Below are 26399 nucleotides of genomic sequence, written 5' to 3'. Positions count from 1 at the left end.
CCTAGGGTCGCCGTGACTGACCAGGGCCTCAGCAAAACTACGGGGATGGCCACACGTGTCGCCGCGGCCCCTGGTGAGCGAGCGCTCTCTCAGACACCGAAGCACCTTGCACTCAGCAGGCCACTGCAGGGAGCCTGCAAGGGCTTGGGGTTTGCCTTTTTCTTTTGAAGGCTTGGACATCCCTCATCTGTCTCTTGGCACCTTTCCCACTTCCCCAGAATCCTTGAGGAGTAAAGATCACATCTGCGAATATCTTGGGCTCACACATTCTTGCTATTCTTTGGCCTATGATGAATTAGGAGCTCCTTTGTTCTCTGCCCATTAGCTTGCAGGCCATTCCTTCTGTTGTAGGGAAAAAAGCACCCACGAGTTGAGTTTCTGTACTGCTGTGACATCTGTCCATGTTCTAGAAACCTGCTGTTAGAAATGCATCTTAACATAGGGAGAGTATGCAGAGAAGGCGCATCTGAGCAGGAGCGCCTTCTGAAGAGCTTTCTACTCACGACTGAGACACCCCTCCCCACGCCAGGTTCACGCTGTGTGAATCTATGCTGGAATCTGATGCAGGATGTTCACCCGTGCCACAATATTGAAAAATTCAGGGGATTGGCTCAACTAGACCTGTCACATCATGCTGCTGCTACAAATTAAGGGAAAATATTAGGTGACAGGAGTGGGTACCCTAAGCAGCAGAGGGCTTCTAGACCTTACTTTTCCCCCTTTCTGCTCTTCTGTGTTTTACACAATTGATGTTTTAAATTTCCATTTGTGAAGTCAAGATATCGAGGAGGAATGCAGTCCCAGTCACCCCAGGGGACACTGCTCCTCACTGCCACCTGAGGATGTTAGCGTGGGGTGTGTTCTAGCTCTTTCAGTACCTTTGCCTCTTCTTTGCCCCCACCAGCTGTTTCCTTAACAGAAGAGTCTTTGAGTGAATTTTGGCTCAAGGCTGAAGACACAAAGGCCTGGCCGCTCTCAGCAAGTCAGAAACACTGCTTGGGTGCCTCCTTCTGCCACGGCACTTCTCTCGGGTAGGCTTGATGCTCTCTTGTCCTGGGGTGGGAGCTTCTAGGTTACAAGAGAGGGGCTGTACCCCTTGGGCAGTGGTTTTCAACCCAGGGCACATGGGAACCAGCTGAGAAGTTTTTAAAAACTCATGGGTTCACTTATACAGGGAGTTTAAGAAAGGGATTATAAGCGGAAAGGAGAGAAAATGAGTGGGAAAAATTAGAGAGGGTGACAAAACATGAGAGACTCCTAACTCTGGGAAACAAGGGGTAGTGGAAGGGGAGGAGGGCAGGGAAGATGGGGTGACTGGGTGACAGGCACTGAGGTGGGCACTTGACGGGATGAGCACTGGGTTTTATATTATATGTTGGCAAATCGAAATCCAATAAAAATATACATATAAAAAATTAAAAAAATAAAATTAAAAACAAAACAAACAAACAAACAAACCCATGCCTTGGATCCCTACGACTAAGTGACAGGAATCTCTGAGGTGGAGCTGGGGCAGGAGTCAAGACAGAGCAGGGTCTGAAGGGGCCAGGACTTCCAGGCACCACAAAGGGCCCTAGAGCCCAGGCACGTTTGGCTTGAACAACAATAACCACAACCAGCCTTTATTTAGCACTTGCTGTGTGTCGGGCAGTCCTCACAACCACCCTAAGAGGTGGGTGCCATCCCTCTAAACGTGGGCAAACAGGTTTGGAGTGTAGGAAACCTGCCCAGACTGCAGAGAGAAAGTGGCACAGATGGAATTCCCACCCAGCCAAGGCAGCACCTTTCATTTGGGGAGAGGAATGTGTTCCTGAGGGCGCTCTTTCTCCACTCTAGGAGAAGCATAAAGGAGGTATCTTCAGGCACCTGCAGGCACTGGGGACTTCCCGTCTCCCGGTGATAAATGGAGAGGCAGCTCTGAAAGCAGCTGAATCCGTTCTAACCTCACAGCCACCATTGTTTTATGGAGACCCAGGGAACTCCACCTTGGCCTCCCTCCTTCCCCAAAGAGAAGGATTTGGGGGTTTGGTACCTGAAAGGGAGACCAGTCTAGGTGATTTCTTTAAGAGACCTGGGAGGAGGGTTGTCCTATTCCTAGGTGGGAGCTATGCATGGGTACCAGGGCTGGGCACAGACTGCACCAGGGCAGTGCGCCCTGGCCTAGAGCAAGGGGATACGGGAGGTCTCCCACAGGCGCCGGGCCAGCTCGCTGGCCTGCTGCACTAGCACATCCGTGGGGATGACAGACAGGTGGAGGGCCAGCAGCTCGTGGCACTTGACAGCCTCAGCGGGGTGGCCCTTGCTATAGTAGCGAAGGAGCTTCCTGGAAAAAGAGGGGGGGGGGGCAGGATTCAGGAACGCAGTCAGAGCAGCCCAGCACCTGGCCAGCAAAGCCCTCCCACCCCTTGTGGACCTAACTGCACGAGGCTCAGCCCTGGGCTGAATGGTCCACCCCTCTGGGCTCCCACTCCACATGGAGTCTGGCAGTGTCCAGGCTGAGGGATGCCACAGAGCCAGCAGGGAAGCCTGAGGGCCCCACCACACATACTGACAGATGCTGCCAAGAGTGAGGCAACCAGAGATGGGCAGAAACCCAGGTGTGTTCCCCACGCACCCCTCTCTCACTGAACACGGGGCTGGGCAGGAAGGAGCTTCCACTGAGGGCTTCTTGGGAGGCATTCCCAAAGGAGGAGCTGCTCCCCTATGGGGGACAGGCACTTAGCTGGGCACCCACTGTTCCCAGCAGCCTTGTGCATCAGGGTCACCTGTAGTAGTCTCCTCCCAGCACGCCGATGGAGGCCGAGTCATCTGAGAGGACAGGCACCTCTATTATCTGGAGTTTGTACCCCTGAGGAAGAGGAAGACAGTCTTAAATGGGGAGGTGATGGTATGGTGGAAAGAATACGAGCAGGAGTCAGACACCAAGTTCAAGCCTGGCTCAGCCCCGCCTGGTGAATGCTCGCTGCTTGAACCTCTTTTTACTTCGTTCTCTCATCTCTGAAGTGGGAATAACAGTAAGCTCCCAGTGAACACTGGAGGTGACGCATATAAAGTTCTGCGTGTCCTGCCTGGTACACATGTGGTAGCTCACATCTATCAGTGCACGGACCTAGACCAGTGACAAGTACAAGCTCAGGAGGGCTGCCGGGAGGGTGACTCTGGGAGGTTTCATGCAGGGTCTCCAAGGGCTAGGCATTGTCAAAAGGCCCAAGTCTTTGCTTTGAAAGCCATTGAAATACCCAGGGTACAAAAAGGAGGAGAATGGAATTAAGATTTGCAGGGCAGTCCCCTGTTTCGGGCTCAGTCATGTGGGTTCCTCTCCACACTCTCATGGGCACTCTGGGGCCCGTCCTGCAGACAAGGAGGTGCACTCAGTGTGCTGAGTGGCTGCCCAAGACAGCACAGGTGCCAGCCTTCACAGCTGGCTCTGCCCCCACAGCCCTCCATTGGTCTATCACTCCATCAGGGCCAGTCACGCACACAAGGCCCTGTCACCACCCAGAAGCTCAGGTAAAGGTTGTACACACATCCTGGGCATGGAGTGCAGACGGGAGCCTGCGGGCCAGGAGACCTGAGCCTGGGGTCTGGCCTCATCATTTATGACCCCAGTGGCCATGGCCAAGGCATCTGATGTCAAGGCATCAGTGTTTCTATCTATACAATGGGGCCAGTGATACCCGCCCTAACCACGGCACAGGCTGGGAGGCTGGGAGAGAGCCCGTAAGCACCTGCACTCTGGAAGATGCTGGCTATCGCCCTCAGGGCAGAGTGAAGGCGGGTTGCTGCCAGGAGCAGGAGAGGGCAGGGCCTGGTGGGCGCCGGCAGGAACTTGAGGGGCAGAAGCAACGCAGAGAGCCGGAACACTGACTTAGTGACAAGTGAGGAGAAAACAGAGAAACAGGAAAAGGAAGAGAGGGAGAGAGAGAAACAGCCAGTGAGCTCCCACGACCTATGCTTACACTGTAGTATGAGGTCTAGAGACAAGAACCGGGCAGGAGGCCATACTGTCATCTTCACCTTGGCAGGCTGCCTAACTGCTTTGAACATCAGTTTATCTGCCTCTACAATGGGAACGACAGCGTGCCATGCTCCCTAAGTGCGGATGATGACATGGAAGCACACACGAGCGGCCTTTCTCATGGGGCCTGTGTCCATCTGCTCGTGGGTGACCTGGGCGCTGCCTTGGATGACAGCACGAGTTTTCAGAGAGCTGCTGGAAGAGTCACAAAGCAGACACGACAGTGGGACCTCTGATGTCTGGGGCCCAATGGCCACGCTTCCCTGTCAGCTCCGCCAGGGACGAGAAGAGGTGAAGAGACAGAAGACTGAACACAGCGCAGAAGGGAGGGACCTCGGAGCGAGCAGACAGGAAAGCACTTCGGGACTGTCCTGCTCCAGGACCTGGCCATACCCACCATCTCGTTCTCGAACCACAGGAAGTAGGAGAAGCAGAAGTCCCCCTCCCGGAACAGCAGCGTGGTGTAGCCCTTCTGCAGGTATCTGCGTGCCAGCCGGATCAGAGACCAGACCTGGGGGCGGGGAGAGAGAGTGCTCGTGGCCTTCCTGGGCCTCACCAGGGCCTGCGGGTTTGGCCCTCTCCCCACAGCAGGCCCCGGGCTCAGGCTCTCGCCTCTGGAAGAACAGCGCCCAGAGGAGGAGCTCCCGGAAGGCCAGGGGCTGCTTCTGCTCACCCGTTTTCTTAGTGCCGGGGCATGGCCTGGATCAGAAGTGGGAGCTCAAAAAGAAATCATTATTGGATGGGTGGGCGGACTACCCTCCACCATTACCATGATAATAAAATATACGTAGAAACACCTCAAGTGACTTTTACTATGCACAGAAGCCATAAATTAGTAAACTTATCATTCAGCCCAGAAAATAGCCAAGGACACCATTAGTTAACACAAAGGGAGGTAAGTGTGTGGTCACCTGGAAACCCCTCCTGCTGTCCAGGGCCACCCACTCACCCAGTCCCCTCCAGGGCCAGGTGTCTCTGCCATAGGTTCTATGCCAGGGAGGTGCTGTCAAGTGTTTGGACACACAGAGTACCCTGAGCCAGGCCTGTCCTCTGCTCCAGGGGTAAAGTCCCAACTAGGGCTCACCAAGAGGTCCAACACAAACACAGTAACCAAGGGACAATGTGCCTTATATCCCCTGGGTGATAGTCTCTGGCCTAATCCAAGGACTTTCTGATGCTGCCTGTGACCTGCCCGAGGGAGGACAGGCAGAGACAGCCTGACTCCTCCATTTCCTGGGGCTGGAAAAGCTCAGGGGAAGGCATGCATGATTCACGGCAAGCCTGACTACAGCATAATGTCTAATTACATCTGCAAACAAATACATGGATTTGCTGTATTTTCAAGAAAGCAATTTGACAACATGTATCAATAACCTTAAAAACATTCCTCCCATTTGACTTAGTAATTCCATTTCTGGGAATCCATATTGAGAAAATAATCAGAGACGAGGACAAAGATGGATGCACAAAGGTGTGTCCTGCAGAATTATTTATGACCCCGAGAGCCTGGAAACAATCTAACTGTTCAACATTGGGGAAATGGCTAAGGAAATTATGTTACATCCACATGATGGACTATTGTGGACTTGTTAAGAATCCTGTTTATAAAGAATTAATGACATGAGGAAATGCATCAGATAGAGAGTGAAAAAGTGGGTAAACACAACTGCATCTACGGAATGATCTGTGATAATGACCAACGGCAACAAACTACACAGAAAAATGCAAGGAAATGCAGTCAGAGAACCCCAACAACCTCCAGAAAGATGGCTGGAGAGGCTGATACCAGGGAATGCTACATGAATTCCGTCTATCTTTGTGCCACATATCATGCTAAGTATTTAACAAATGGCATCTGAGGTGTCTGTAATCATTGCCACTCGAGAACGTCAATGGTATCACTAGCCTCCTTTACAGATAAGCACATGGCCACTCAGACTAAGTACAGCCCCAGGCCACATGGCCAGGAAAAGACAGGGCTGGACTGCCTTCTGTCACTCTCTTGATTTTAACCATTAGTGTATACTTTATCGAGACAAATCTAAGTCTATGCTATACCACCTACGACACATACTAATATATAAACATGCACATACTAGTTTGCCATGAGTCCATTAAAGAGAATACAAGAACCCTCAGACAATGATTCTTTAGTACAAACCACGTGGTGTTAAATCCTATATTCAAACTGATTGACCTGGGGTCTCTTCTTTCCATTTGAGTTAATTCAACAAATACTTCCTGGGACTTATTTATGTCAGGCACAACGTTAGGTCCTGGCTAGTTCTCCCTCTGACCTTACCGCCCAGACGAGCTCATTCAGGTACATTAGAATATACCCAGGAAGGCCCCGTGTGGCCCTGGGTGCCAGGACCCTAGAGAGAGAGGACCAGCTGCTATCCTTAGGAGCCTGTGGGCCAGCTGGGTGCAGACGCTGACAGAAGAGTACAGTAAGGGTTAAGGCAGGTGTGCTCCAGGCTTCACAGAGGTCCCAAGGCTGGGAGGCATCAGCCTCCTGGACAGGGGTCAGGCTGGCAGGCCTCATCTGACGGGGGAGAGGGGGTAAAGGGTACCCGGGCCAGGTGATGGTTACCTTGGTTCTGACGAAGGCGGCCAGAGGGCCCCTGCCCAACTCTGATGAAATCCTCTTACTGCTGCTGAGGGAAGGGGCCACCATCTGGCCAGTCGTACGGTCCACGTAGATAAAATGCACCAAGCCTGGGAAGTCTTCTAGGTAGGTGAAGATTGAGTTAAGGTGCTCAAAAAGCCAGGGACCAGGGAGGGTGCTACTCCAGCCTCCACCTAGGCTTCCGGCATGGCTCAGCAGCAGAGTCCAGAGGCCAGGCCTGCCATATACCCCCTTCTCCCCACAGCTGCCATGTCAGCCCCCACCAAGGATCCCTGTCTTCCGGGAGCGTTTCACCTCTGAACCCTCCAACCCTGTGAAATGCTACGATGCACATACAGCGGATCCCTTAACACTAGCCCATCTAACCCGGGGATTCTCGACCCAACAGGAATAGTGTATGCTCATACTTTATCATTTTCATGAGGGAGGAGTTGAAATCACATACACGGTGAGGCTGGCGTAGAGCAGAGCTACCTAGCTAATGCATGAGCCTGGCTGACTGCCTAACCCACACCCCTCGGCGTGGTTTTATTCATGTCTCCACACTTCACCTTGTGAAGCTGGATGGTTCCTACTAGACAGGGAAGAGCCAACAAACATGGCAGGGTGGTGGCTGGTGGCTGAAGAGGGCCTCTGTCATCCCTTTCACATGCATTCTGAGGTCTTACTATAGGAAAAGCTGCTTTATGTGAAGTTCTAGGAGAAATCAGTATTTGATAAACCTAGTATTCCATAATAAAAGGGCCAAATAGGTCTTGGACAAGGTTTTTTAAACAGGGATAAGCATATTTGGTGCAGGCCTTCTCAGAGCCTTCGTGTTCCACTGCGTACTGTAACTTCTAAGGAGGGCATGGCCTGCCTACCTACCTGACCCCAGGACCCCTGTCCGTCCTGGAACACCTGCTACCACTTTGCTGGCTGGACGTCAACATCAACAATTGCCAAAGCTTTTATGATGTAACCATGAGACAGCAGGGATTTGTGAAATTTCCGTCTTGGAGCCTTCCTACAGACAAGCCACCCATGACGATATTTCCTATTCTCCTTTGGAGTAAAGGAGCTGAGGCAGTGGAGTACACCCGCCCTTTCCCAGAAGTCCTACCGAGCAGGCAGGTGAGGGGGTGTGAGGGGCTCGGCGTGAGGATATGACACCATGGTGACGTTCCTCCTACTCTTCACCAACAAGAATTCCCTCCAGTCCATCAGCTTTTCTCTGCCGAGGAAGCGGGGAGGCGGGCTGTGGTGCGGTGCCCACCCCCGCGGTGCCCCCCCGCCCCCCCGCCACTCTGGCTCCCCAGGGCCCCACCCGCACTTACTGCATGGTGGCCTGGACCTGGTGCTGCAGCTGCTGGGGCAGGTGCGGGCCCCCCCGGCCGGGAGCCGTGGTCAGGAAGCTGAGCCGGTAGATGGCACAAAGCTGCCGCTTCACCTTCGCACACGCCTGGAGCAGCCTGGTGCCCAGAGAGGGGAGCATGACCGCAGGAAGGGCCCGGAGGGTGGGCCATCCGCATGCGAGCGGAGGACACACACTCAGGGCCGCACTCATCCCATGGGCGCCCCTGTTCCAGACCAGTGACAGACGCAGCTGCTGAAGCACACCCTTGTCCTCAGAGGGACAGGAAGGAGCCCGTCCCCCCACTGGTTTCCCCCAATGTGGTCGAAGCTCCTGGAATCTCACCCCATCCCATGGTTTATGCAGAAATGAGGGGAGGTGTACCCTTCAGGGCTGAAGCTGGGTGGGAACTTGGCCTCTGCTCCACCTGCAGCCCTTCTACCTCCCAGTCTCCCTCCAGCATCTGCGGCCCGGATGGACTCCTCTCTCTGGGAAGCCCCTCCTTCCTGAGCATCCTCCTCTCCCTCTTGGCCTGGAGGAAACTGCCCCTCTGTCCAGATGACTCTCCCCATCCTCAGAGCTGACCACTCACTCCCAGGACGATCCAGGTTCGCTTCTGGAGAAAGCCTTGCTCTTGAACTCCAGCCAGGTGCTCTGTAGGATGAGGGACAGGGTGGCTTCCTGACGATGGCCCCACGGTGACGTCCAGGGGAGCCCCTTGTGACGTTGGGCTCTAAGAGGGGACCCACACCCTCCGACTGCTTCAATATTTAGGCTCAACACACAGTCGAAAGCTGGCTTTCTGGCAGCTTTCTGGGGTACCCCCCCCAGTTCCCTGCATCTCACCATACCCACCATTCTCTTCACTCAGCAGGCATCCCTTTCAAGAGCAGTTTCCATGCAGCAAGCACTGGGCTCACTGCCTTGCTGGACTAATGCTGTCAGAGGGACATCCCAAAGAGGTGCGGCCATGGGGTAGGCACTGGGGTGCTAAGGTGGGGCCCTGGCAAGCTCCTTAAAGGGGGACCTTGCATTCTACCCCCAGTGTTCACTGTGGTGGCCTGGCGCACCATGAGACGCTGGGAGCACTCCTCAGAGCAGCATCTAGGTCTGAGTCTGAGCTTCACTCACTTGCTCAGTCTCCTCCAATCCTTCTCCTCATTTTCAGATGCACATGTATGGCAGCCACAGTGAATCCTGGGTCCTCAGACAGACCCAAACACGACCAGCTGCTTCCCCTGGGTGATCTACCCCTCCCAAACTCCTTCCAGGCTCCCCAGAGACTATGTGTTTCTACTGTTTATGCCTCACCAGGCTTCATCTCTGACCTGGACTCTGGGCCCCTGAGGTGGGGTGTTGGCTGTGTCCTGCACTTGTGTGTGAGCTGCCAGACTGTGAGGGGTGCCGGGCCCCGGCCGCTGGCCCTCACTGAGTAATCTGAGCCCTGGTTTCCTCACATAAAATACAGGAATTAGAATTCATATCCTGCCAAACTCCCACCAAAATGCTCTGAAAATACTGAGTTTCTGTTATCATTTCATGATGAGGGTCACAGGCCTACGGTGGGGCAGCAGCAGGAACCAGAGCTTCGGCCCCTCACCTAGCATGGACAGAACAGACCCCCCCTCCACCCGGCCCTGCCTCCTCTCCTGGAGGCTGGCATATTCGGAAATCAGATCTTACCTGAATCTCTTGCCCCCCACGATTCTTGACAAACTTGTCCATCCTCTGACGCAGGTCCCCCATGAGGGGGTGGGAGCGCAGGGTGTTCCCGGCCTCCTGCCCCTCCTTCAGCTTCTTCTCCAGGAGAGAAAACCCCTCCAGCAGCTGGTATAGAACAAGGGCCAGGGGGGTGCTGGGGCCCTAGGGGAAGAAGTACAGGGCAGGAAGAACAGGGGTACCTTGTGGGAAGGTGTCAGGGCTGGGGCATGGCTGAGGTTGATGGGGGTTGCTCCCACCTTGGTCAGGAGCACCATGTTGATGCCTGGCCACAGGGGCAGGCAGTACACAGTGTGGGGCACCATGGGGCAGTGGTTCTCTTTCACGTTGGCATCCAGGAAAATCCTTCTGGGGCGGGAAGCGACTGGGGAGTGAGGGACCAGTGTCTGGAGGCTGTCTTCAGTGATCTGTGGAGAAGAGCTGCCGCTGGGAGGGCTGGGGTGGGGGAGCTGCTGGGCCTCTGCCTCATGTGCCCACCCACGGTTGCCCATTCATGGTCTCCCTGTGAACCAAGGGGGTAGACACTTTAGCTCCAAGAAAATCCAGTTCTTAAATCCCTGCGCTGTTGTGATGGCCCTGCTGTTCGTCTCATCTCTTGAGCCCTTCCACCTGGAGTCAGGACTGGATGGCAAGCAGGGCCCACGGAGAACAGAACTGGGGAAGGTGGTAGAAAAGAGGATAAAGGGGCAGGAAAGGTCAGGGCTGGGGGAAGCTCCCTCCCAGGCCTTCACTGAGACCAAAGCATTCCAATAACAGGGTCATTCTACACAACCTCACAGCATCCGGACAGCAGGTCCCATGGGGAAAACTGAGGTGTAGAAGGACTAAATGAGCAAGACTCCAGCCTTAGTAAATAAGAAAGGCTTTAGTGGGAAAAAGTAGAGAATTCAATCACCAGAGATGCCCCAAGACCTTGTCCATCCGGGAGGTGTCACAGTCTTAGTTGTAACAGCCAAAAGCTGGCAACAATGTACTAGTTGCTATGCAGATTTGCTAAATCAGTATTAGAGGCATGTGATGGACTCTTAAAGTCAGTGCAGAATAAATGGAAAAATGCTTAAGGAAATGTAATGAAGTACGTTAGGATTCAAATTTGGTAAAAGGAAAAATATATACACCATATGTGTCAGTACACACACACACACACACACACACACGTATATGTACCTATATGTATATAAAATCAGAGGGAAGACCAGAAGGAAACACCCAAAGATCTTAATAGTACATCTGAGGGAAGGACTGAGCATTATTTTTATTCCTTTTCCATACTTTTATACTTCCCAGTTTTTCTACAGCAAATATGTTTATTTCCTCATTTGAAAAAATCATTAAAAATCAAAGTGGATGTTTAGTCCCAACAATAGTGAGGAGGGTGAGATCTCTCAGGAGATGAGGCCACCCTTCGTCCACCACCTGCCTGGCCCTGGCCCCTGGCATGAGCTCTGTCCTCATGCTGACCAGCCCTGAGGTGACAGGAGGAGGGCCAGCCTCGTGCAGAGTCCTGGGGAGGAGACACCTCAGAGCCCCCTGTGCTCAGGGGGCCTTCCCTTTCCTGGGAGAAACTCACCTGGACCTGAGGAGCATCAGTTGGGGGGGTGCCTTCATCCAGCCAGACGGTGCTACCTACAGGACACAAAAAATAAGGTAACATAGATAATGAAAACGTGAGTAACAGCCCAGTGGCATGTCAGAATGGGGGGGGAGGGGCAGAGGACCTGGCAGGTACAAGGGCACCAAGTGGGGGCTGGAGCAGTACTGCCCTGCTCATCTCATCTGACCCCAGGCCAGCAGTGCAGGGTGCACTGTACAGTCTCATAGCTAAAGCGGCCTGGGGAAGAGTTGCTCCCCAGGGCCCGCTGTTGGGTGCAGGCTCCTGAGGATGGCAGGGGGGAGGTGAGGCATGTTCTCCTCAGCCCCCTGAGCCCCCTCCTTGATTCCACCCTCTCACTCCATCAGGTTTCTCCCTGTCTACCACAGGGCCTCTTCCCCAAGAGGCAGCACACTTATTCAATCAGCAAACTTTTACTGAGCACCTACTATGCCCAGAATTGAGCACATCTCTTTTCCCAGCAGAGCTCACAAAAGCTTACTGAACCCACTACGTATTTGAAATATTACATGTTTGTAATAATACTCTTCTCCCTTATATTTCATTGCAAATAACTACCATTTATAATCATATTTCTCTTGGGAAGCCTGTTTCTACGTTTTGAACACCTGATTTACAAATGAATGAGTACAACTTCAAGCCTTTTGTAAGCGGTGAGTTCCAGGCACTGAAATGGCATTATTTACAGCTCGGAGGCATAAAAACTAACCATGGAGAAAGAGGCCAGGAGGAGGACTGTGATGAATGAGGGAAGGGAGTAGTAAGAAGAAAAAGGAGCCTTGGTGATCACCCCAGAGTGGTGTTTTTTGATGTGTTCTGGGCTCCTGGAGAGCTTACAGACTCGAGGGTAGCTACAGAACCCAGCCCTGGAGAGATGTGCAAGCCCACAGGAGTTGGTGCACAATCTCAGAGGTCCCTGGTTCCAGGTTCCTGGTAGCCCATCCAAAGACTTAAAGTTAAGAACATCTAACCTGCTGGTTTTCAACTGTGGCTGCACATGAGAGCTTTTAAAAATCTGGAAGCTAGGCCACGTCCCAGACCAATTAAGTTTGAATCTCTGGCACAGGCAAGCCCAGCTTCAGTGGTTTTTAAAGATCCCTAGGTGAGAACATGGGGGAGGGCTGGCAAGGCTGAGAACCACTATCTAACCTACATCTGTGCAGTGCTGGTTCCTACTCTGAGGCTCACAAGCCACACGGGGCAAGTTTCTAGAAGTATTCACATCTGGGTCCCAGCCCTCGGGCTACAGCTTAACCGGTTTGGCTGAAGTGGCCTGGGTGATTCTAATGTGCAGCCAGGGTTGAGAACCAGTGGTTTAAGGACACCACAGAGCAAATTCATTTCAAAACTTAGTCCCCAGAGGGTGCCTGGGTGGCTTAGTGGTTGAGCATTTGCTTTTGGCTCAGGTTGTGGTCCTGGGGTCCTGGGATTGAGTCCTGCATCGGGCTCCCCGCAGGGAACCTGCTTCTCTATCTGCCTGTGTCTCTTCCCCTCTTTCTGTCTCTCATGAATGAACAAATTTTAAAAATCTTAAAAAAAAAAACCTAAACTAAAAACAAAACTCAGTCCCTGAGAAATGTCTTCCGAAACCCTGGCCTTCTTCTATTAGGTCACACAAACGATACAATCATTCCTTCTTCCCAAGAACTTCAAAGAGGCTACAACAGGACAGATTTTGGCTTTTTTCTCGGCAATCTTATCTATTGTTTTGTTAGCAACATTTTGAATATTTTGTATCTCTTTTTATTGTTCACTCACCCACATAATCTGGAAAAACAGGTATATAAATTGAATATTTGTATTCAATTATACTTGAAAGTCATTATATACTTGAAAACAAACTATTATTACTTAATTTTAGTTTCTTATTGATTACCCCCCAAAAAACAGAGAATACACCTAGGGGAGATGAATTTTTAAATGAAATCAGCTTGTCACACAGCTTTAGGTCTCATTTGAGTGGCTGCACTTTCATTCACACTGGAGCTGGCAGGGTGGGCAGAAGGGGACCTGCAGGCGGCATCCTGTGCTCTAGGAATCTGGGTGTCTGTGCCTGGGCCTCCTCCTGTTCCTGCCCAGGCCTCACCTGAACTCTGCTCCCCAGGAGAAGGAGCTGGTGTGAAGTACTCCTCAGGGAGGGAGAAGCTGTCAGTCTCCTGGGAGGGAGAAGAGGGCACCTTGAGCTGAGGGCCGGGAGAGCCTCTCCTAATGGGCTCAACCTTGGGCTCCTCTCCCCTCCACATGGTGGGCACAGAGCACACACAGTTGTTCCGGAACTCCTCCTGGGCTGGGCTGTGGAACCAGGGCTCCAGGTCTGCTGCACAGGGATGCTCTGGCTGGACCGGGGCTTCCGTGGAGAAGGCTGCCATGGGCAAGGGAGACCCAGTTAGAGCTCCTCTGAATGGCTCCTCCATTCCATCCCTTCTCCCCACGGAGGAGCCCTATAACCCCTGTGCCTCCCACTGCCACCATGCAGCCCTGGGTGGGCATCCTCACTTTCCACAGATGTTTCCATTCCAGGTGGCCTAGTCTTTCTCAAGAACCACCAAAATTCCCCAAATTCCAACACACTGGCAACCAAACCACCACCAATAATGGGGCCAATGTTGGCGATGGTAGTGGCTAGCACCTACAAGCACCCCAGGCATTGGTTGTGCCCTAGTTAAACTGTGCCCTTTACTCCTCCAAACAACCTTTATCCCATTGCACAGATAAGGGAATCAAGGCTTAGAGAGGTAAGTACTCTGAAAATCTGTACTTTTCACTGATTAAATCTCATGCATTCTAGAATCTGTTACACCTGAAAACAACGGGAAGTCTAGGCCAACCACATGCCCAGAACTGTGATGCAGAAATACAGCCTCCCCAGCAACCTGCCAGACTGGGTTTCAGAGCTGCCCATGGAGCCGGCCCCAGACCTGAGGGTCATCATCGTCCACTGTGCTCTCACTGGGGTAGAGATCCTGGACCAGGAGAATGAGGGCGAGGAGGTCGGCTGGGCGCAGGGGGCTGGCATTGTGGCTGCAGAGAGAATGTACAGCTGTCAGCACCCAGGGTAGGCAGGCTGAGGGAATCTGGAGCATCGCCCCTGCTCTCGGAATTTATGAACGTGTCGGCTAGCTTCATCCTTCTTGGAGAAAGGCAAGGTACAAATAAAATTAACTAGTTCATTAATTTTTAAAATAAAACTTGGCGTGTGAAAGAAAAAAAAAATCTGGACCAATGTGAAAGCACTGGGGACCAGTGGGGAAGTTCTAAGATTCAGATTTGGAGGCAGTGTTCCAGGAAGACCTAATTCAGAGAAGAGAATGAGCAGAGAGTGTCAAGAACTGAAGAGTTAAGTAAGTTGCTTAACTCTTTATCATAGGGAACACAGCAGAGCATCATAGGGAAGAGATGGGTCCCGAAGGTCTTCTTGGCTGGGGAGGTGGTGCTTTCCAGGCAGAGGGAATAAGGGGTAGGAGTCTGGGCCACCCCGCCTGCCAGGACCAGAGCTCACCTGGAGTAGAAGGCCAGCAGCTTGGAGTGCACGAGCAGGAAGGCGTGCAGGGCCTCCTCGCCGGCCCTCTCGGGGCTGGAGTTGACTGCCTGGATGACGTGCCGCTCCAGGGCTTCTATGCACAGCTCACAGAGCTGTGGGTGAATCAGCCGCTCCACAGCCTGGCGGGCAGGGAAAGGAAGCCAGGTCACCTGCCACCCTCCCCTGTGCCAGGTCCTGGGTGGGTGCTGGGTATATTCGCTTGGTTCATGCTGAATGGATGCTATTTGCCAGTCACTTGGGAACAGGGTGACTTGGGGCAGCCTTCCTGGGGCTTATGATCTGGTCACTAGACTTTACTGGGTGAGACAGACAATATGCAAAAAGCTGCCAACTCTAATAAGTGCTGTGTAGGAAACACCTGGTACGGAACAGCGCCTGCTTGGGTAGGGTGTCCAAGGAAAATGTCCTTGAGGAAGTGACCTCTAAACTGATATCTAAAGAACAGGAAATCCTGTCAGAGAGAGTGGAGGGGGAGAATGCTGCAGGCCGAGAAAAGAGCATATGCAAAGGCCCTGAGATGGGAAGAGAGTTTGGAGCAGTGCTTTCCAACTGATATATAAGGCAAGCCCTATGCATAACTTAAAATTTGCTAATAACTACATTTAAAAAGTAAAAAGAAATAGGTGAAGTTAATTTTAATAATTTATTTACTCAATATATCTAAAATCTTATCACCTTAACATATATTATAAAAGCATTATCAATGGAATGTTTGACACTCCTTTTCTGTACTAAGTCATCAAAATCCAGTATATATTCTACATGGACGATGTAACTCAATTTGGACAAACTATATTTCAAATGTTCAATAGCCAAATGTAGCTAAATATCCGAACTGGACAGAATTAATGTCAAGTACTCCTGAAATGCAAAGAAGTCCTGGGTGGCCAGTACACAATGAGCAAGGGCTGAGGGACATGAGATGAGGGTGGGGTGAGTCCTGCAGCAGCAGCTTATTATACAGGGCCTGGTAGGTTCTGGATTTTATTCTAACTGCATTAGGCCATCTCTTACAAGAAGCTTTTCCAGATGTCTCAGAAAGAGCTGACCATGCCATCCTTTGTGCCATTGTAGATGTGGATGGGAAACCCAATGTGGCAGCGCCCAGGATGCTTTATTGTATTTTCAGGTGTATTTGTATGGCTGATTTCCTCTCAAGGGCATGGATTGTGTCTTTACTCATCTCTGTTCCCAGGGCCTGGCACACCTCTTAGCATACAGTAGGTACTATACATTTATCAGAGGAGTGAGTGGGGCGTGAAAATGAATCCTTCAGATCTATTTTCCAGTTCACTTATTCTCTTTCTAGTTATGTCTCATCTACTATTTAACCCATCCCTTGAGGTTTTTAACAATTATGTTTTTATTTCTAAAATATCTACATGAGTTCTCCTCTAGTTTTTACATGTTTAAATATTTCAAAGTTATTTTATATTCTGTACCTAATAATTCCAGTATATCAAGCTCCCTGGGATCTAAATCTATTGCTGACTGATTTTCCTCTCACTTGTGGTGGCTCATGTCCTTGTGCATCTGTTAATTGTGAGCTCATATTTATTTGCTCTGGACCTGTCCTCTAAAGCAGTAGCATTCAAAGTGCAGTTCCTGGACCAGCATACCAGCTTCACCAGCAAAGTTGTCAGAAATGCAAATTTTAGGGTGTCTGGGTGGCTCAGTCAGTTGGGCTGCTGCCTTCGGCTCAGGTCATGATCCCAGGGTCCTGGGATTTGAGCCGCGCATCAGGTTCCCTCTTCAGTGGGGAGGCTGCTTCTCCCTCTTCCCCTGGCTTGTGCTCTCTCTCTCTTAAATAAAATCTTTTTTTTTTTTTTTTTTTTTTTTTTTTAAATAAAATCTTTTAAAAAAGATCCTCATACCACCCTACTATGAGAAAAGTGAGGCCTGGCAACCTTTACCTAACAAGACTAGATGATTCGGATGTACAGTAAGGGTGAGAACCACCACTCTGGAGAAAATCTGTGTTTGTCTACACAGGGAGCCAGGGAGTGGTAGGTCTGGGCTTGATGCAAGGAGTCTCAGGCTCAGCTCCCCTCACAGCTGAGGACCAAAGTTAGTGTTCTGGTTACAACCAGATGTTGTAATGGTGTGTTATCACCATCTGCACTCAGGCAATCTTGCCTTCAGTGTTGCTTAGTTTTCACTACTTTTCCACACTAGTTTCAGCTCAATATAATTTTGGGGCGGGGAGGTCAGAATTGAGGGTTATCTTCAGAATTTCTGTAATTTACTGTGAGCCCAAAATTGCACTAAAAAGCCTATTTTACCTAGGATCTCACTGTTTTATCAGAGGGAACACAGCAGAGCATCTAACCCACCGGGTGGCCACAAAGGGCAACCTTTGAAATGCAACAGTTTGGTGGTCTGCCTATGACAAGGCACTCACAAATAGGGATGTGCGAGTCAAAACATGGCCCAAAAGTTCCCGAGCCCTCCGACCTGACTCTCCTGGGGCCTGAGCACTCCCACACCCTGCAGTCACCTCCACAGCGAAGCACTGCTCCTGCTCCCGCAGGCGGCCATAGGTCCACAGCAGGCTCTGGAAATGCTCCCACACTTGGACACGTTGCTCCAGGTCTGGGGGACGCAGCCTGGGGGCAGAGTAAAGAAGACCCTGAGAAAGCTGCTTGTCCCCACCTTCAACCACAGGAGCATAGCTCTCTTTGGGGCTGGGCGAGCTCCTGTGACGTGGGCAAAGGAGCGGCAGAGGCCGCCAAGCACGGAAGGGCCAGGCTGTACAATGGACGTGGAGCGGGATGCTTGAACAGACCATTTCACTTCTCCGGCTGCCCCTGCCCCCCAAGACCTACAATATGAAGCCAGGTAGAAAGACCCAGGAAGGAGCCAGGGACAGGGAGTAGGTGAACAGCTTCAGAGAGGCCAGGCACACATAGCACGGCCTCAAGAAGGTGCTTAGCATAGGACTCAGAGGGGACCACAGGAGGACTTACTCCTTCCGGATGAGCTGGCCATCCACGGTGACCAGCCCAAAGTGGACCTCAAACAGGTACTTGAGCACGCACAGCTTCTGCCGCAGGTCCCCCTCACCCTCACTGCGGTCTCCATTAATGGCAATGAACAGGCATTCTCCAAACTGTAAGCAGAGGGGGTGGGTGTCAGCTAGCCCCAGGGACCCTGCACCGGTCCTGATCCTCGGGGATGGCGAGGGGAGGCTTAGAGCCCCAGGGGTTCAGGGAAGGCGTGGCTTTTGCCTTCTAAAGGAGTCTAAAATTTGAGGTAAGGGAGAGGTGTGTGGACAGCCCATGGAGCATAGGGAAGAGGGACATGGGCTTGGGCTACACACTCACCAGGTGAAGAACATACAGAGAGCTGCCGTTTTCTGTGGAGAAGCAGGTGTACGTATCTGAGAGCTTCTCCAGCATAGTCATGGAGGAGATGATGACTGGAGCCAGGAGGGTGCTGAGCTGGTCCTCCAGGGCAGGAAGCTGCAGGATGGGAAGGAAAGAATGCTGCTCAGACTGCCAGACCCCAGCGACAGAGGAATGGACAGGACCCAGGCCTCCCCAGCAAGGGTCTTCACAGTTTTAGACCTGCCTGGAAGGCACCACGGTCCTGACAGAGAAGAGGGCAAGAGGACACTGCCCCCTACACCATGGGTGGCAGTTAGAAAAGGCTGGGAAGGCTCAGCCAGATTTCTGTGCCCTTCCATCTCTGAATCTAGAAAGAAACAGTAAGGACTGAGGACCTCTCCACACTGGAATGTCTGGGGGGCATTTAATGGAGAATAGACGAACTCTAAGGAAGTTCTCTATGTGTCCCAAAGTCCATGCTTTTTGTTGGAGTTAAGTCTACTTTGGGGGAACATGTCCTAAAAAAAATGAGCAGGGATAGGGCAAAGACCCACACACAATGATGTTCACTACAGTATAATTTACAGCAGCAAGCAACTGTAAAAAACAGAAATGCCCAGCACCCAGTGCTCACCTAAATGATGGAAGGATATATAGCCATCTAAAATATTGGAGTGTTTTGATGACATGGGAAATTTCTCTGATACTATGTTAAAAAACAAGTTGTGAATGGTCTGTATTTAAAAATGCATAAAAGGGATCCCTGGGTGGTGCAGCGGTTTGGCGCCTGCCTTAGGCCCAGGGCACGATCCTGGAGACCCGGGATCGAATCCCACATCGGGCTCCCGGTGCATGGAGCCTGCTTCTCCCTCTGCCTGTGTCTCTGCCCACCCCCCCTCTCTGTGACTATCATAAAATAAATAAAAATTTTAAAAAAAATGCATAAAAAAATAAAGTATTGAAAAAAAAAAACATTAAGAAAGTCAATGCTACGCTGTTAGTTATTCCTTCTGGCAGAGAGAGTATGAGGGACCATCCCTCCTTGTTATGCTTCTGGACTGTCCTGATCTCCCTAACAAGCCAACCTTCCCTTGTACAAGCTCTTCTTCCAACTGTTCTCTCTGCCCCCCAAAATAAGGAACACAACAAATAAAACCAAGAGAAACTGGACAAATCTATTGAAAAATCTGGGAATACAACTGGCATAAAGCCAGCAGAATGGTCGCCACTCAAACCTGCCTCACTGCAAGGGGAAGACAGGGGATAGCTGACGTTCCCCATGTCACCTTGGGAGTCTTGACTGAAATACAGAGAAAGCCAAATCCTGAGCTTGTGAAATCTGGAAGGAGAGGAGGAAGACCCTGCCTTGAAAAGAAAAACAGGCAGCCTGCTGGAGCAATGGCAGCATTTACCACAGGAACTCCATCAGCAGCACAGTAGTGCGAATTTCCTTCCAACCTTCTCGGTGCTCAGCAACTGACTGGCAACCGAGCTGGGTCCTGCTGCTCCGGGGTCTGCTTGGCAAGCTTTAGCAGTGGTTCCTGTGCCCCACCTGGGTCTCAGCTCTGCTGGCCTCTCTCCTGTGTTTATGGGCACCTGGGTCACCGTGTATCATCCCTTCCCAGCCCTAAGTTCTGCGAGAGCAGGCTCCTGTTGCTATTTCACTGATTCACCCCCGGAAGGCTGGTACACAGTATGTTCTCAATTAACATGCGTTGAATGAATATCCCTCCACATAGGCAAACATTTGTTGAATTATTCATGCACCACAATTTTCTTGAGCTGTCATGAATGAATTAGGTTAACAGAAAGTCACTTAAAAAAATCTAGATTGTGTACAGCAGCTCCATTTTTAAAGTAGTTGCTTTTTCTGCAGGTAGCAAGAATTTTTTTAAAAAGGCTAGGGAAGATGAAAATATTTGGCGTAGATGGAGTGTAAAGGAATAACTATTACTTGGAATTATAAAGTGGTACATTATCTCTGAATGGCTTTTGAATCAATGTTTCTATTTATAGGAAATTATCCTAAGGAAATAATGGGATGTGGGATCAAATTCAAGCATAAATGTTCCCTACAGCAATAGTTTTAGCAAACTAGAAGCAATATACACGTCTAGTATGGGAAACACGGTCAGATAAATGATACATTTATTTGTACACTGGAATATAATGCTTCCATTAAGATTTATGCTTTTGAGAATATTTAACAAAAAGGAATACTGTTTTGATATAATGGCAAGTGGGAAAAACAGGAAATAAAACTGTAAATGTGGTATGATCCCAACTATGCATAAAAGATAAAGACCCAAAGGAAATATGTAGAAGAGCTAATGGCTCTGGTACTAGAATTATGGGTCATTTAAAAACGATTTCTCTGTATTTCCAAATTTCCTACAATTAATTCATGTTATTTATAGACTCAGAAAAAAAAGAAACGTTAGGTACATAAAAAATAAAATTTTGAAGGCATTTTTTTCTTTACATTAGTCATTTAGGAACTGAAAAATCAGGAATTTTTTTCTTTACAAGATTTTTAATAATGTGGAAGATAAACACTATCACATAACTTGCTTCTTTTGTTTTATTCATTCATTCACCTATATATTAAGTGACTTTATGCCAATATTATGGCAGGTTCTGGAGATACAGAGGTCTGCTGATAGTTTGCTTCTTCAATTGACCTAATTAAAATAGTTTAAGAATGAAAATATGTAAAAATTCTTTAAAAAACTGTAAGTATCAGGGCGCCTGGGTGGCTCAGTTGGTTAAGCATCAGACTCTTGATTTTGGCTCAGGTTGTGATCTCAGGGTCCTGGGATCAAGCCCCGCATCTAGCTCAACACTCAGTTGGGGAGTCTGAGATTCTTTCTGTCTCCCTCTACCCACTCATACTTTCTCTCTCTATAATAAATAATGTTTTAAAAATGTATGTATTGACTGCTAAAAATAAAAGAGCCTAAGAGACAGACTTGTTTTTTAGCTTAAATAAAACCACTAAAATGTCATGATCTCTGATATCTTTATTCCTAAAGTCTGTGACAAGAATATTGGTGATGTTGAGGTGGATTAACCTGCTGAAGCGGAACTGACTCAGCTGGTGATTAAGCCCAGCAGAGCGAGAAGGGGACTGGCAGGCCACCAGTCTGTGCTGCTGCAGAAATGTGAGAACTCTCTCTGCTGCTTTCCCTGCAAAAATTTTTAATCCAAAATTCATCTGGAAAAAATGTCCAAAATACAATACTCCTTTAAAATGTAGAATAGAAATTACAAGTGAAAATTACAACTATCTCTGAGCTGAAATATTTCAAAGCTACCCTGGACATCTACATACAAAACATAAATTTTAATCCATACTTTACATCATATATAAAAATTCAAAATGGATCATTAGATCTAATATAAAAGCTACAAAGATAAAAGTTCCAGAAGACAATACAGGGAAAACTCTGTGATCTTGTGTTGGGCAAAGATTTCTCAGATATGACACCAAAAGTGTGATTCCCTAAAAGCAAAACATGGATTCACAGGAGTTATCAAAATGAAAAACTTCCGCTTTTCACAAAATACAGGTTAATGGATGTGAAGATAAAACACAGACTGGAAGAAAATATTCGCAAAACACTTACCTAATAAAGGACTTGCTCCAAACTACATATGTAACACTCTCAAAACTCAGGAAGAACAATAAGAAATAACCTACCCAATAAAAAGATGGGTGAAATTTGAACTGACTGCAATTAAAAAAGATAGAGGGCAAATAAGCTCGTGAAATGATGTCAAAATCATCAGCCAATAGGACATGAAAATTAAGGCAACGAGATTCCGAGAGACACCTGTTAGAACGGCTAAAATTAAAAAGACCACAGCCCAAGTGTTAGGGAGGGAACAGAAGAAGTGGAATTCTCATACACGAGTAGCGGGCTATCATATGATACAACCCTTCTGGCAAAATCTGGCCGTTTCTCACAAAGTTTAACATATACCTACACGATCTAGCCATTCTACCCTAGGTATTTATTCAAGAAAAGTGAAAGGCGATGTTCACATAAAGACCTGAGAGTGAATGTTCACACTTGCTTTATTCGGAAGAGTCAAACGCTGAACACAGTTACCACCAACAGGTACACGGATACACAGTGGTGTGCCTACACAACAGACTGCCTCCCCTCAGCAACGAGAAGGAATAACTACTGATACGTGCTATAACATGGATAAATCTCAAAATTATGCTGCGAGAAAGAAGCCAGACCAAAACCAAACCCAAACCTTGTGTATATAATGTGTGATTTCGTTTACATAAAAGCCTAAGAAATACAAACTCCTCTGTTATGATAGAAAGCAGATTGGTAGCTGCTCAGATTGGGGGAGGTGAGGGAGGGGTCACAGGTTTTGGGACAAAAATATGTTTATTTTATTGACTGTGACAGAATCACAGGTGTGTGTGTCAAATTGTACCCTTTGAGAATGTTCAGTGTACAGTATGTCAGTACATAGCCGTTTAAAAAATTGATGTGTTAAGCTTATGCTAAACTTCTCAGGTAAAGAAATTAGGAACACCAAACGTCCCTGTTGTGTGATTAAAATTATACCTCCTTCTCCTGCTCTCATTTAGCCTGATGAGCCCTGGTGGAGTAGGGGTGAGGTCACTAAGTTGAGAGCATCAAGGGGCCAACCTCAGAGGACGAGCAGCTGGGTGTGCAGGACTCTGGGCCACAGGCACCACCGTCTCAGTTCCTCGGGGTGGGCGGGCAGATTCTCCCACTTCCTGCTAGTTCTGTGCTCTTCCCTCCCTACCCTGCACTCACCTCTTCGTCCTCATTCTCCGACTGCCCAAACTTCAGCCGCAGACTTGCCTCAAACTCCTCATCTGTCCAATAGAAGAGGACCTCTGCACCTTCTGTGGCCACCAAGACGCACTTCATCTGGCAAGAAGAAGCAAGGCCAAGGTCACCTACCAGCCCCTTCACCCATAAGCTCAGCCTGCCCCTGCAATCACCTACTGAGCCCTCACTGGGCACCAGGCACCACGACAGGGGCCTTCCTGCTGTTATTCTGTCATACCCTCCCAGGCCCCTGAGGAGGCAGGAATCTTGAGTTACTCCCACTTCCTGGTGCAAGACTTATTACAGCTTGGAGTAGCAGAGCCACTGGGATCTAAATCCGGGCCTAAGGCTGGGGCTCTTGCTTCCACGTCTTCCAGTACTTCTCACCAGAGTGTCAGGCTCTTCATGGGCCTACCTGCACCAAATAGACAGAAGGACCCCGCTCCTGATCTGGACATGGAATCAACTGCACAGGAGAGGCAGCGAGTATCGTGCGTGGCTCAGGGTGGTCAGCACCTGGTCTAGAATGGAGGGAGGCCAAGGCACCTCCCACTGGGCACTTCAGAAATGTGTTCCTCCTTGAGGAAAAGACAGCTCCAGGAGACAAGTTCCAACCCACCCCCCCAGTGGTGGGTTCACTGTGACGGAGCTCCTTCTGCTCCCAAGCTCCTTCTGCTCTAGGTGGAAACAGAGGCTGCCTAACCTTGTCCACAGTTCACTCACATCTGTTTAGCTGCGGCTTCCTCCGCTGCATCCACCAGGACCGTGGCCCTCCCAAATCACTTTCCCCACCACCCACACCTTCTGTGCTACATGTTTTAATGCCTGATTATACAAAATGTGTTTCATTATTCATCAATGGGGAGACTCTTAATCCAGAGCTTCCCACACCGTGCCTTTCACTCCTGGTGTGCAGCAAAACATTGATCCTCTCAACTCCTGGGGCAGCCCGCCCAAGCCAGGGGAGGCCAGGGTTCTCAGGCCAGCTACTTGCAGCTGAGAAAACCCCAGGCAGGGGCTTCACATCTTCTGCCCCTCAGTGTGCCACACAGATGAGATCACGTTGTACGTGTGCTGAGACGTGACGATGACCAGAAAACTCTGCTCTGCCCCCCTGAGTGGATGTCCAGTTTCAATAGGATCATTGTATCTTGAGGTCTCAGTTTCAGTTATCCTCTTCAGGATACCTGATAGGTCCAGCCAACTTAGTGGCACTTAGTGAATTCCTCCCAAATCTCCAGTTGGTTTATCAACTCTAATTAGTTCATAGCACCTAGCCTCAGGGTGGTTCCTTCACAGTGGAAAAGAATGCAGCCTATTCCCATGGAATTGCTAAACAGAAGGCAGAGACTGGGAGAACAACGGAGTGTGAAGTCAAGGTTGCTGGCTGAGGGCAGGTGGACCAGGAAGAGGTGGCTCTGGGACACCCAGGTGAGTGTGACAAAGCCGGGGAGGAAGAGAGGGGGGCTACAGGGGCCAGCCTGATGGGGAAGGAGTGTGTGTGCTGGGCAATGGTGGGCTACAGAATGGAGGCTGTGGTCAGCAGCAGCACCCCCTGGAGGCTGGGAAGGGTGTGAGGAGTGACATGCTGGGCACAGGTGGGTGAGGTTAAGGATCCTGGTGGGAGGTAATTAGGGCCCACTTCTTGGCGGAGGCCAGGAGAGGAAGGGGCCGATTTAAGAGATGTAGCTTAGAGTCCTAGGTCTTGGTGAGGGCCTGGATGCAGGGAAGGAGAAAATAGGCAAGGTGACATCAGGAGGCAGAGCTGCGGCAGGGGTTGGGGAGGACAGGGCTCTGCAGAGCCAGGGAAGGCTCAGTCCACTGCCTGCCTCTTGCCCTGCCCGTGTACCACTCATTCCCCCAGAACAGCCCCGGAGTGGGTGGCGCATGCCTGGGTTCTGCCCCCAGGCCAGGCAGGATCATCTACCTTGAGATGAACAGCAGAGCCTCCAGACAGCCAGTTTCAGAAAGGGCTGCAGTAGACAGATTCGATGACCAGCTCATGGAGAGCGGCACAGCAGCCAGGGTCCTGCAAATGCCTAAAACAGAGAGGTCATGAGGGCAAGCTGAGCCTCTCATCTCACTGCTGATCATCTCTGGGAGGACAAGCTGGCGAAGGACTCGGTGGTCAAACGTCTCTCTAGAACACACACCCCACAGCCAGGAGGCGCCTGCCTGGTGCCCTGTATCCCACCCACCCTGCCTTCCCACAACCCGCAACCCGCAACACACACCAGGCCAGCACAGTCCTTTGGACACAGCAGGGGCCCACAAGCATTAATTTCCACCTCCTGTTTCCTTCCGGGCACTCATTTTACCGTGGGTCACTCAGAACCATGGTGTGGTCAGCGACCTTGCCCTAAGGATCTTGCTAGGAGAGACTGGAAACGGCGCAGCACATCCCAGCCCCATAGGGAAGCCCTCCTGGGAGGAGGAGGTGAAATCCTGGGACCATGAAATACCCCAAACAAAAGGCGCGGGAGACCCACCCGGATCTAGTTTCGGCTTGGCCGAGGCACTTGGACCTGGGAGTCTCCAACCCCTGCCCTACCTCCTAGGGCTGCGGTGGAAGAATAGCCAGGCGGGAAGCAAACTCTGCTTTCTTACGTAGAAGTGGGCTTATTTTCCGTTCTTACTTCCCAGCTGCCCTTTGTCAAATAACAGGGCGAACCACGCCGGCTCCAGAATCATTTACATTTTGAGGATCCAAGGCAGGAACCACAGGAAGCTGTAACCCAATTAGGAAACCAAACGTAGTACGCAAGTAAGAGGCAAGAAAGGGTAGTTCGGGGCTCTGCATCTTTTGCAGCATGAGACCTGGCATCGCCCGCGGGACCAGCCCTGGTGGCCCGTTCCCAGGAAAGGGGAGATGCTTTTCCGCGGACGCCAGGCTCCACTGTTTGATTCCCAAAGGCCGCTGCCAAGCGCACCTCGCCCGCGTCCCTTTGCGCTTCCCCGCTCTCCCCTCCGTCCCGCTCCAAGCAGGCGGCGCCGGGCCCGCTGGGAAGGCCCAGCCCCGCGTCAGCGCCCCCCGCCCGCCCGCCCGCCCGCAGCCGCCGGGTCAGGCCGCTCCGCCCCGCACCCCACGAAGCTCACGGCGACCGGGCGGAGGGCCCGGCGGGGGGCGCCCGCCAACCCCGCGGCCGAGGAGGCTCAGGGTCCAGAGCAGCGGCGGGCCCCCGGCCGGGCGGGCGACGTGCAGCCGACGTGCAGCCGGGCGGGGCCGGCGCCCGCCTCCGGGAGGCCGCGGGGCTCGCGGGGGCGCCGGGGGAGCTCGGCCGCCCACGGAGGGGCCGCGGGGGGCGGCGCGGGCGGAGGGCGGGGACCGTACCTGCTCGCGCCCGGCCGTGCGGGCCCGCGGCGCGCTTCCGGGTGTGGTCACGTGAGCGCCCGCGTCC

The 26399-nt window shown here is 50.9% G+C and overlaps 1 protein-coding gene across 6 annotated transcripts; it reads right to left on the bottom strand.

The window, feature by feature from the left end:
• Positions 1-1606: 1606 nt before the first annotated feature.
• On the bottom strand, positions 1607-26399 carry HPS1 (HPS1 biogenesis of lysosomal organelles complex 3 subunit 1). Of its 6 annotated transcripts, none has more exons than XM_072805748.1 (22): positions 26333-26399; positions 25553-25729; positions 24929-25040; positions 22984-23100; positions 18176-18313; positions 17819-17961; positions 17350-17458; positions 14811-14971; positions 14230-14332; positions 13575-13673; positions 13398-13467; positions 11270-11325; positions 9939-10106; positions 9664-9843; positions 8573-8634; positions 7964-8098; positions 7796-7860; positions 6612-6757; positions 4416-4529; positions 3729-3867; positions 2766-2848; positions 1607-2323 (listed from the first exon to the last, which is right to left on the bottom strand). In XM_072805748.1, exons 4-21 carry the CDS (start codon positions 23098-23100, stop codon positions 2805-2807), a joined length of 2049 nt encoding a protein of 682 aa, XP_072661849.1. In that variant the 5' UTR covers positions 24929-25040; positions 25553-25729; positions 26333-26399; the 3' UTR covers positions 1607-2323; positions 2766-2804. The 6 variants fall into 6 exon arrangements, 5 of the variants coding, with proteins under 5 accessions (XP_072661849.1, XP_072661846.1, XP_072661847.1 ...); XR_012020756.1 differs by having other exon boundaries at positions 2278-2323; positions 3729-3863; XM_072805745.1 differs by lacking the exon at positions 3729-3867.

Source organism: Canis lupus, chromosome 29 (assembly GCF_048164855.1).
Source record: "Canis lupus baileyi chromosome 29, mCanLup2.hap1, whole genome shotgun sequence".
Taxonomy (NCBI): domain Eukaryota; kingdom Metazoa; phylum Chordata; class Mammalia; order Carnivora; family Canidae; genus Canis; species Canis lupus.
Note: the sequence above shows the minus strand (reverse complement) of the source record. Positions and strands in the feature narration are given on the sequence as shown.